The following is a 12,620-nucleotide window of genomic DNA, read 5'->3' on the forward strand; positions in this document are numbered from 1 at the left end:
TACGTAAGACGCTTACACTTGCCGGCGACGCAACGGGTTATTTAATAACAAGCCTCATAAATTTATACTCCTGTTTGTAAGAAATTTACAACAAGAGATGGTGATTAAAAATGGCTGCATGTGATATTTTATTTCTCATAGAATTTTCATCAATTATGTAACTTCATTTATTCCCCTTAAACTTCAGCTAAATACGTTTTGATTAAAGATTAAAAGTTTAATTACATTGTTATTCAATTTTGTTTGCTCATAGAGATGACGCTGGACTTATTTATAACTTGAAAATTTTAAGACAATATCATTTCATAAAACAAAATTCGTGTCATTCTGTTGTGAAGGATATTGTCCTATTTTCAAAACACTTCAACCAGAAGTGAACTTTCAGGATTAAATATTATGAAATGTTGAATCAGTTCTATTCTAATACAATAGAGAATCTATCACTTCCGCTGACAAGTATATATTTTGTGAACTAGAAATCAGAGATTAATTGATATCTGAACAAGAATGATAGTATTTGTAGATATCAAACATCAATCGTATTAGTTCGGACAAAGAAAAATTTTTTTAGCAATAAAAATGCTTCTAATTGACACATTAATGTCCTCACTTATTTATTTGTTAGAAATTCTTAAATCATCGCTTGCTGAAAACTTTATAAATTTGAGAAAATATTTTAATTGTATCAGATATTTAACGGCTCTCAAATATGTTAAAATAATTCATCTCTAAATTAATTTTAATGTTTTTTTCTAAAAAAAATTTATACCAACTCTCTATTTATTTCCCCTTAGTTTGTCAAGGTTACATAGGATTGTGTCACTTTGATAAAAAAAAAAGAATTTACCGATGGAGAAATAAAAAAAACTGAAAAGTATAAATTTGGAAATTACGAAAGGCTGACGGGACTACTGAAGAGGAGAAAAGTTTCGACGAGGTTGTACGCCGCGCGAATGGGGCTAGACTCATTTTTCATAAGTTCGAAAAACACCGAGACCGACAGACTGAGAGAACGTAAATTTAAATTTCTGGTCGGTGAGAGAATAACCGCGGCTGTCGCTTGCGAACATATGGCGCGAAATTCGAATAGTTTTTTTTTGTCTTTTTCTCTTTCTATCATTTTACTTTGAAGGAGAAATCGAATTACAGTCCCGAGAATTCAAGGAAAAGTTTTAAGCTTTTCTCACATTTAATTGATTATTTTTATAAAAATTTTTCTCCCTTTTTTCTATCCCCTCTATCCCTCTTTTTTTTTCTATATCTATACTAATATTTGACTCATCTATTTTTATGTTCCGTTTCATGATATTCCCTCGTCTAATTTCAATCTTAATTGCTTCAATAAATCTTTCGAGAGAAAAAAAAACAAAAAACGGATGAACTAATCAAGAAAATCCGGATAAGAGCTGTGGGATTATCGTTATATAGACGATTCTTCTTCTAGTTCGTAAAAGAATCCGTCAATTTTACAGGCTTTCTAGCATTTTCTCTCTTTATCGCAATATTTATAGGCCAAAAAATCTAATTCTGATTTATAAAAAATAATTATTCATTCCAAACTAATTTGGATGAAAAAAATCCAAATTTTCTGATTGTCATGACTAGTTTGGTTATATGCGTATCAACTAACCGTTGCTAAAACATCACTGGGGAAATGAGAAACATCAAGTTTACATTTGTATTTTAGATTATAAAAGTAGGTATTCCATTAAGAGTCATGTATATCCAAATTTGTAACTCAATCTATGGCAAAAACCAACATGTCTGAGTAATTAAACAATTTTCCTCTCTCTCTAGGTATAGTAATATACATAAATATGTAGAGATCTAGATTCAAACTAGAGCATTCGTAGCTATACATTCGTTGATTCCAAACCTGTCAACAGCGCAAGGAATCAATAGAAATCCCTGGAGATGTCGACAGTTGAACAATAGAGTCATGGCAATCTCTCAACTTGTCACTTAACCGATTCAAACTGTCTGGTTTCTATTCTATATACCATTATAACCCTTCATTTGAACGAGACCTTAGCTAGAATTTCAGTTGCTCATCTTCCATCAGAGTTAACTCATCTTTCCATTCGCAATTACTTGATCAGCGTTCCTATAATTCATTACCCATCCTCTATTTCATACATTCAATAATCAGTTTCCGTCTGCATCGGGTGTATAAATAGCCGAGAAAGTTTGGAAAAATGGGATGGAGTCGATATACGTGACCACCGTGGTAAATCGAAAGAAAACAATAGACATGAAGCTAAAAGCTCGATAGTATTCGAGCTCTTGGCAATTCTTAAAGCCGTCATCGGCCACTAAAGAACGGTCAGAAGAAAATACATTCGCCTTTTACGAATAGAAAAACACGGGTGCAATAACAACCCCTCAATAAAACCTATCCCGACGTGATGCTATCTCTTCAGTCATTTCGTTATACTGATGTGCCAGCATTGAGAATTACGTTTACGTTTTATGGCTCGATTTCAGACCAGTATAAATGTAATGGGTACGATGAAGAATCGCTCAATGTACCAAATAAATTTCCTGGGGGTAAAAATTATTATTCGTGACGATGAAGAGAGTGAGAAATTACACGCTAGAAGTGGAGCTTTAATTCACCTGTCATCTCGAGAGCACTTGCCTACTCATTGTCGACCACAAATACCGCTTGTCATCTCTGCTGTGGTCATATAAATGTATTTTTGTTGACCCACATGCTACTAAAAATTTACAAACATACTCAGTGTTGGTATTTTTATTTATTTGATTCTCTGAAACAAATAAATATCCGTACGATGATCATTTATCAGTTGGAGTATTTGTTTCTTTTATATTATCATTTTTTCCGAGTTGTTTTTATTCAAGTATTGCCTACATTACACCGATTGTTGACATTTTTTAACTTTCTTCTTCTTCAGCTCTTCTTAAGGTAGTTCATAGGCTCCGGGCCGTATCAAAAAAAAGACCCAGGGCCCTTTGAAATAAAATTAATTTTTTTTATGAAGTATACACACTAGCGTTCTGCATCTTCATTAATTTGTCTTCTATTATTCCAAAAAACAAAAAAAGATTCAAAAAAGAAGGTTAATGCCTATTTTATATGAGTGTTTAGATTAAAATTATTAATAATAACTTATTCTTTTAAGAACGATACGATAAAACTTAATTTTTTTTTGACAGAATATTTGTTACAAATGTATTTACATTATATAATTTTTTTACGAAAATTGAAAGAACCGTTTTTGAATGAAAGTTAAAAAACCTAATCTTGTAGTCAATTATCATTGGTTTAAATGGAGAGAAGAGTGAACTTTGATTTCAAATAACTCGAGTTCTAAACGGTGAATCGATTTTTTTTATTAAAATAAACTTATTATTTTCTAATAATCTTTAATTCTAATGCAGTAAAAAAAAATCCTAAGAAAACATTAATTTCGATCGAACTACCTTAACTATTTTTCACTTGGCCCAAAGCTGCATCCCTCTCCGAACAATTTATCTTCAGCTCTTTCTCTTCCTCATAGTTTCTCACTCTCGTATATTGATTATATAAGCGACCAAATATACTAGCTTTGCTAAAAACATCCACGTGAGTACCTCCATCCTCTTATACCTCCCTCTTTTTAAATATTGCGCCGCCGCTACCTTAACTTCTAGTCAACCCACCCTTCATGTCTCGTCACGAGAGTATGCATTTCACAGATATAGATCTTCAAAAAACCCTACGAGTTTTCAGAACTTCATAATATCGCTTAATTTTTACTCAAGTTTACACTTTTTCATATAAAATTATTCCTTACCATTCATATCAAGTAGATTTAAATGATTTTAAACTCGATATGCAAATCGAGTTTGTGGAAAAGAATACGTCCCATCTTCGTGTCGTATATTACTTTACATAACCCAAAAAAAGAAAAAGAACAAGCTTTGGAGATATATTTACTATACCAGTCGAGCAGTAAAGTGATTTAGAACCATACTCGGCTAGCGATCGAAGCACGCGAAACAGCGGGAATGAGAGAGGTCGAGAGAGAGAGAAAGAGAGAAAATGCTCGTTTAATGGGATTTATGTTTGATAGCTTCTGCTAACTGGCCAAACCTTCGCACATGTTGCACGAATGTAATATACTCATCATTAACGGCATGAAAACAATTAAGAACTCTTGGCTGGTCAATTAGTGTATTAAGGGATGAGACTCGAAGTATAATCAGTCAAGCTGAAATCTTCAATAGAAATAAATATAAACTTGCGCGAGCAAAAAAAGTAATTACTTTTTTTTTTAATTACCAACGTGACGAGTACGTTTTCAAACTTTATAAAGAGTCGACGGAATTAGTTACGAGTGAGTAATCGAAAAAAATATCTCTGAGTAAGAACGTGACGGAGCTGTAAACCGAGAAAATAAAAGTCAAAAAAAATGGGAAAGCTAATCAATCAGGGCGAGCCAGTGCCGTCACGATTGTTCTGTCGAATTCTTTTTCAGATACCCTCCTTTTGAATTAAAGGGTGAGGCTACACTCACTGAAGAACTAAGGAACTGGGTCTTGAAAATAATTTTCATTAAAGTTTAGTACTCAAGTTAAATGTTTGGGTGGAGTTATACCCATTTTATCTGCCCTAGTATAAAAAAATTTTGACATTTTATCTTGAATCATTGTAAATATTTTTTTCAGTGAGTTAAATATTTGATATTTTCATATTATAATTGAGTTCTTAATACGGTATCGTTTCTTTTAAGTTTAACCAAAATATTAGCATAACAAACGTTGATGTGAAAGCTCTAGTTTTTATAGATGTATCTTCGTGATAATTTTATTATTTCAATTAAAAAAAAATTTATTTTTTCATCAAGCCTAAAATTGACTGTACATCATCTACTGAAATACCGCTATTTTAAATATTCCAAAAAAAGCTTTCTTTATACCGTATCTTATACACTCTTTTCTCCCCGTCATGTTCAAAGATTAAAGGAATAAATTATCAGCTTAAAGAAGAGAAAAAGAATTCGTATTATTTTTATTAGTAAAATATTGATATTTTTTCTAATTTTGTCCACAATTATTATTTATTATTGTTGAGTAAAATTTCAGCAGAAAATTTTGTAAAGTAAAATAAATAACAGAAGCCTTAAAGCATATAGAAAAGATATATTTATAAATGTGAAAATGGAGAGAAGGTTCAAAGCAAAATATTTTTGTTATCATTATCAAATAGAGTTGTTTGAATAAATGTAAAAGATTAATTAAGCCCTTCATATGCATACAGTGTTGCATTATGATAAGAAAAGGAGAGGCAAAAAAGTAACATCATATTCGGTATCGTGTGTCTCAGTAAGAAAACGCACCGAAGATCTCAGGCTTTCAATGTTATCGAGAAAGGAGACATGTGGAGCGCGGAAAGCTTTGAATTCGTTGGATGTAGCCTTTGAACTTGATACGGGTCACCTGACGCCCAACAGACTACTCATGTAGACGGTAGTCGTTCCGTGGAAGCTTAGGAGTCTCGAACTCGAGTCTCAAGTGCCCGAGACGACCGCAACGCCTTTGGGAGTTCTCTGCTTTAAGGCTTACGTCTATCGAAAGACCATTCATTGAAAAGTGGGAGAAATTCTTAAACTTTTTTGTCGTCTTTCTCTTTATCTCTATGCCACCCTCTTGTGCAACAGAGAAAGCTTTGAGTACATAATACTGGAAAGAAAACGTTGGCTTTTAGTAAAGACATGGAATTCAAATGTCATTGTCAGTGTTGAGGAAGATTTCAAAGGTGGGAGAATTTTTGCTAAGTATAATGTGAATAACTTTTCGATCGGCACGTTTCCCGTAGTTATAGGATATATATATATATATATATATATATATATATAACGGGGGGTGCAAAATTCCGCAGGCAATGTCGAAAAATCATTTCCGTTTCAGAGCTTCCTTTAATATAACTCAACTACAATCGATCGTTATTTCTAACTAATCAAATTTCGAGTAAAGACTTGGAAATAGAATTGGAGAGAATAATCATAATAATGAGAAGAAAAATTTATTTGAGTGAAAAAATTATCATTTCAGGATGTCAGAACAAATACTGACTTTTCTACTTGGAAAGATGAATATTGATGGACATCCAATGTCATTTAATATCAATCATCATTATTAGATTAAAAAAATTCTCATCTAAAAAATAAACTATTGATGAAAAAATACAATATCAAATAATTCACTTTAAATATGATTTATAGAATTAAAATAACTTGTAATTGAATTATCTAAATAAAAAATAGCAAAAAGTAAGTTAAATTAAATTAACTTTTCACTATTTTCATTTTTTTCTAAACTTCATTCTCAAAAAAATGTATTATTCAATAAACTTACTCTCATAATCATATTTTAAGCATGTATCTATCGTTAGAGTACACGACTAATTCGATATATATTTTTATTATCTGAGGGTCTTTCCACATCGTTGAACTATGATGTCATGTTATAGGGATCACCTAATCATTTGGAAACATCAAGCCCCCATTACAAAAGTATCTTGTCAATCACCTTTATACGTCAGTCAGTATATCAGCTAGTTAATTAGCCATAAAAATAATGAGATTTTCACAATGTCATGTAAAATCAACATGACAAAAAAAACAAGTACCAAAAGCTCAAACAGCAGCAGCATAAGAAAAAAATATAAAAGACAAAGTTAGTAGACAGAAAGTAAAAAGCGAGATGTAGAATTGCAAGTTGAAAGCTCGAAGAGAGTGGGAAAAGGGAGTTTGAGTCCAAGTAGTCGAGGGTGCGTCGTCAGATTTGTCTCGTTAGAGTTAGCATTGTGTTCCTATACTATAGGGACGATCTGGGTGCTTCTCATTATCGGCTTTCCCATTCTATATTTTTGCTTCTTTTTCCCCAATCTAACGAGCCTCTATTGCGACCACAATATATTTAACTTTGGCTTCATTGAATTCTACGCACGTGTTTCTCTTCTCACTGACTTCATTCACAATTCCGAGGCATAATATAAGTTGATCAGCCGTACTAATAAATTTTTTCAACTTCATTAAACATAGGTCTTGCTATTTAATGAACCTCCGCCTTGAGCTTATAATCAGATGTGAAATAACCAACTGTATTATTTTAATTATAATTACGTTTCTTGCTTGAACAAAAACATTTGTGTTTATTTTTTATTTTTAAATCTTTGTGGATTAATAATGAATAAAAGTGTTCTCAGTGTATTAATATGCTGAAATTTCGTTATTTATGATGATTTTTATAAGAAAAAACTGAAGGGAAAATATTCTTATTCATAAAAAAACAGTAAAAGATATTTGAGGCATTTTATGAGTAACCTACTACGTGTGGAAAAACGAAAATACATCAGTTATATAATATAGTATCGTAAATAGTAGTACCGCAGTTGGATATTTTGGATATAACATAAGTTTATAATTGAATTTTTTTTAATTGTATCATGTTTTACACAAAAATATAACTATTAAAAAGCAAATTAACTCGTAGGTTTTAATAAATAATAATGAGTTATTTAGACTATGGTTTTATTATTACATAAAAAATTCAAGCTACTAGCCATTAATAATTCTTTGAAGATAAAAATGTCGATAATAAACGTTACGTGCTTTTAAAAGAAAGCTCGAAGCTGGTTATATAGATACATAGATACATATATTTTAAAATTGAGTATCTCAGAATTTTTAATAATAATTTTTTAATAATTCCTTTGATAAATTATTCGGAAAACAAGGATTTTATTATTTAACAATATCGTTCGGTTTTTAGTATCAACTCAGTAAAGATGAAAGTGTCGATACTGTGTATTTACTTTTGAAATAAATTGTATCATCATTGGAATATTCGTTTAATCTTAATGATTAATAATTTACAACTTTATTACATAACAATAATAATTAAAAAAACTATCATTAAATCAGTAATGAATTTTTTTTTATAGCGAGTTCGCCGGAGCCCAAGCAATGTCCTTATCTCGGAAAATTCACAGTGACTGGTGTTAATCGTAATCAAAGGAACATTCGAGAGAACCGAAGAAATTTACCAGAGTCAGTTAATGAAGAAATACGAGACACTGAACGAGTCAGACACTCAGAAGATCGGTGGGCACGGAAATTAGACTTTGAAGGAGAGAAAAGACGTGCCAACAATGAGTATTTGATCCATGAAAGACTAGGAAGAAAAGCTAGATCCGATCGATCAAGTCGGTATCATACAGAATCCAAAGGTTCAAGAAGAACTCGAAGAAAGTCAAGAGTTGAAGTTGCTGAAGAAGCTTCGTATCGAGTTCAACGAAGTCCAAGATTAGAAGACTTTCAGGTTGATACTGATGTACTTGCAGCACCACGTCAATTCTGGGAGCCAGAACTTCAAGATCCAGCTGCTTCAAGAGTCCTTCTGGCTCATGAAGACTATTTTGGAGACTATGAAGTCGATGAAAAACCGCACAAGCGATCGTTTAATTCTAAAGCTGTATATCTCTCTTATCGTGATCTTCTGAGAATAAAGAGGAATCTCGAAGTAGAAGAAGCAGAGGAATCGGATGAAAACTCTGAGAAAAGACAAAAAAGGGAAGAAGATGAGCCGCAGTGTAGCCCTGCAGTTACAACTCTTACAGTAGGCTGTTCTACTGCTGATCGGATGGAATTTCAGAGTGATTGTGAAGACGACACTGAAGCTGTAACAGGTGAGTTTAATCCTTTGGCTCTCTAACAAAAAATAATCTTGATTTATTTCAATCCATTATTTAATCCTGCAATACATTTGATGATGCATTTGATACGATTTGAAACAGATGCATCGTTTGAAACGGGTTTCAAAATTTCAGTGATATTAATTGAAGCTAAAAAATTATTTAATGCTCCAATAATTAAGTAATCAATAAAAAAACAGTTTATCATTTATTTCAAAAAAACTGGCATATTTATATAATAAAAATGTAAAAGTTTTATTTTCTCAAATAATTTTACTGATTTATTCTTGATTGCTTCTATAAATGTGCAATATCAAACGTCGGAGGTGGAAATAGTTTTTACGAGAGACTGCCTAAAGACATTAAGTGAATAATGTGACATTTATGGAATACAGTAAAAAAACGGAAAATTTAATTTTTCATCTAAAGAAATTGACATTCGATTTATTCAACTTTTTTTTATATCACTAATAATTTATATGTTATTTCTATCCTCAGTTGAAGGAAAGAAATTTTTTCAATCAATTCTTTCCTGGAACACCATACAGTCCTTATTTCATAAATAAACCATATTATTCTTTTGTTAATAGTATAAACAGAGTTAATAGTGGCTTTGTTGTTTCCTACAGCCTATTCATGCCACGGAAGGTGGTTTGATGCGGAAGGGACGCAATTCGTGATTGCCACTCCACTGGTGCGGAGAACTGGATGGTCTAATGGTAACAATGGACCCCAAGCTTTCAGAAACAGTCGAAGACTATGTTTCATGTATCGCGAAAGTGGTGGTGTCGTAAGTCTAACTGCCAGTCCCGTTGCGTGTCAGAGAAGTATTCCACCACCACCACCAATGTTGGCTTTCAATGCTACAAGCATTGGTAAGTTATTGGAGATAATCAATACTACTATGAGATATATCATGTCTCGAGAGTAACATTACAAATGAAATAATCAATTATTCTAGGCCAATGTATGGAGACCAATCACAGCATAAATCAGCGAGCGTCGTACCTGATATTCATTACGACAATCGTTATTGTATACCTCGAAATTCTCAGGTGATTTTGAGCGTCATTTGGACAACTAAAAAATACAAGTATCAGAAGGAGAAGAAGAAAACTACGCTGGAGATGCTCACAAATTAATTTATTGAATTGGATGTTGTACACGATGACCTCTAATTGAAGCAAGATTACGCGCTAGTCTTTTCTTTTTCATTAATTAATTCTTAAAACATTCATTGAAACAAAAGAGAATTTTATTCATGATAAAAAAAAGTGTATGAATGAAAGATAAGCGCGTTAATTTATCCTGTTAAAAATTCAGTAGGTTTTTTACCCGTAGAGTCATAGATTTCGATTGATAAATCGTAATTAAATAACATGAAATTAGTTCATATCAAGACGCATGGCAATAGGTCCGATTTTTAACTTTAATGTGACGGAGAAAAATATTAAATTATAATAAGGATTGTACTGCCGTGCGTACGGCTGTTAATGTTTTAATATAGATAATGTAGATACAGAATATGAGATAAGAGTAAAAGTAAAAAATAAATATTGGTAAAAGAATAATGTGTATAGTTAACGCGCATTAGTATATTTAAGAAAGTGATCCAACGCAATACCATTTACACTGTAAAATAATATTTAACTGATACTAAATGGAAATATTAAAAGAGTACACATGAAAAATTGTAATAAAAATCAAGTATTAAGATAAGTAAATATAAATACATAGGGTTGAATTAGGTGATTATTATAAAACAAAGAAGAGAAAATGAATGTGTAAAATGTAAATTGCTGTAACTGTGATCAATTATCTTGCGCAGAAAAATGGAGAGTAAAAAGTTAACATTTTTCTCCTTTCATTTTTAAAAATATTTTACAAGTATTTTTAATTTCATGCATTTGTAAACAAATAGACTTATCTATTTACTCTCCTACTCTACCTATATTTCTCTTTCTCATTTATTAGCTTTATCAACCTGACTAAACTGTTTGTTTTTTTCCTTGACTGTGAAAAATACGTGATCATATAAATGATAATAATTTTATTAACAGGCATTAATTTCAAAAAACAAGCAATAATTCACGAGAAAGTTGTCTATAAATACCAGTACTGTTATAACATATGCCATGACGAATTAAATGACAGAGATATATACAATACTCATTTAGAGAATCTTTATTGTTAAGCAAATTGTTTGATGATTATTGTGAAAAAATGGTATTTGAAAAAATTAAATAATGATGAGAAGATGAGCGGGGGCAAGACAAAAAAATAATATTATTGTAATTTATGCAGAGTTTATATAATTATTAATTAAATTATATTATTAAATAAAAATATGTTTCTCATGTAGAATTCGAATTTTAAATTACTGTGGAAAATTATATAAGTAATTGATATTATTAGTTAATTAATTAACTAAATAATTAAATCACGGAGAAGTCATGATAGCTTTTTAAGAATAAATTATTTATTATCGTTAAATTATTCTTTCAATGTGATCATTGATAATTATTATTTCTACAAATCGAAGATACTCAAACTACCTCTGTGTTGAAGAATATCGACGAAAAACTAATAAAAGAAATTTATAATTTTCTTTGCTCAGTGTTTTGTATACGCACAAAAGTAGGTAATAGCTTGAATAACTTTATGAGTTGATCACTAAAATGTAGATTTGATATATACATATATATATATATATATATATACATATAATTATTAATACTTTAGAGTTACATGAAGAATAAAGATTAACATGAAATGTTACGAAGCTTAGGATGTTAAGCTCATTATAGTATTAAAAATTTTCAAACAAAAACGAATGAACTAAAAATGATGAATATGAGTAATTAATAACCACGGATATTTGGAATTATCATGAAAACAAAATTTAATCAATAAGAAATCCAACAACATTTAATATAAATTTCACAAAATATTTCATTATCAGATATAATATACTTGAATGCTTTTAATTCGAAATTTACTTTATGTTAACATATTGAACATTTCGATAATTGTCTGAACGTCATCAAATATCATTACACAAATCCGTTACATATACGTTTCAACTCTGTTTCTACCAGTATGATGTGTCATTTAATGAGATTGATGCAATCACTGAATAACATGCGACCTTGCTAATTAATTGCGATAAATCGAATTCGTGGTTTTGACTATTAGTTTGGTTTCACCGTGGTTTTAAATTACCATACAGATACTTCATTTAATGCCCTGCAGTATAGCAAATCTATTAAAGTTCGAACAATTCAGTTTGTGAATAACTAAATATTGATTAATTATGTAATGAATAAATAATATGTTTAAAAAACAAAGGTAATACAAATTTTAACAATACTTCATCCATGAAGAAGTAAAGCTTCCTAATTACTCTGCCAAACTGAATAGCTCATTGAAGTGTTCAATAAATTAGATAACTAATAGTCATCTTTTCTATGAACAGTCCGTCAACTGTTTTTCAATTCAAAAAATTTTTTTTTTCATGCTAACGACAATTCATTTAACTTCAATTGATAAGGAATAATACAACAAAAACAGAATGTTCGCAGAAAAAAAATTATTCAAAGCATAAAAAAAATATTTCCATTGTCACGTAATGGTGTGGAAAAAATTCGATTGAAACAAGTCGAGCATTGGCACGTTTCGAAAGCTTTCGAATTCCCTTTATTAAAATTTATTCTTCGCAGAAATATATAAAATATCACAGAAATATATAAAAATGACAGCATAAAATTTTTAAAACAATTCAAAGCATTGATATTCGTCAAGAATAATAAATTTATCAATAAAAGAAAAATATATGTCATTAATATCAATTAATTTTCAAATTTATTGAAATGTTTCAATCAACAAGAAAATTAATTTTTATTATCAAAAAAATTTAGTA

The 12,620-nt window shown here is 30.5% G+C and overlaps 1 protein-coding gene across 1 annotated transcript in view; it reads left to right on the forward strand.

Moving 5' to 3' along the window:
• Nucleotides 1-11,008, forward strand: part of LOC118071177 (uncharacterized) — an 82,381-nt gene extending 71,373 nt beyond the window's left edge. Inside the window, exons 9-11 of the mRNA XM_035090170.1 lie at nt 7,952-8,695; nt 9,331-9,576; nt 9,663-11,008. Coding sequence (XP_034946061.1) covers nt 7,952-8,695; nt 9,331-9,576; nt 9,663-9,760 — 1,088 coding nt within the window. The 3' untranslated portion in view covers nt 9,761-11,008. The remainder of the gene's footprint in view (nt 1-7,951; nt 8,696-9,330; nt 9,577-9,662) is intronic.
• Nucleotides 11,009-12,620: the final 1,612 nt, after the last annotated feature.

This window comes from Chelonus insularis, unplaced genomic scaffold (genome assembly GCF_013357705.1).
Source record: "Chelonus insularis isolate UGA/USDA-ARS -01 unplaced genomic scaffold, ASM1335770v1 contig_75_pilon, whole genome shotgun sequence".
In the NCBI taxonomy this organism is placed as follows: Eukaryota; Metazoa; Arthropoda; class Insecta; order Hymenoptera; family Braconidae; genus Chelonus; species Chelonus insularis.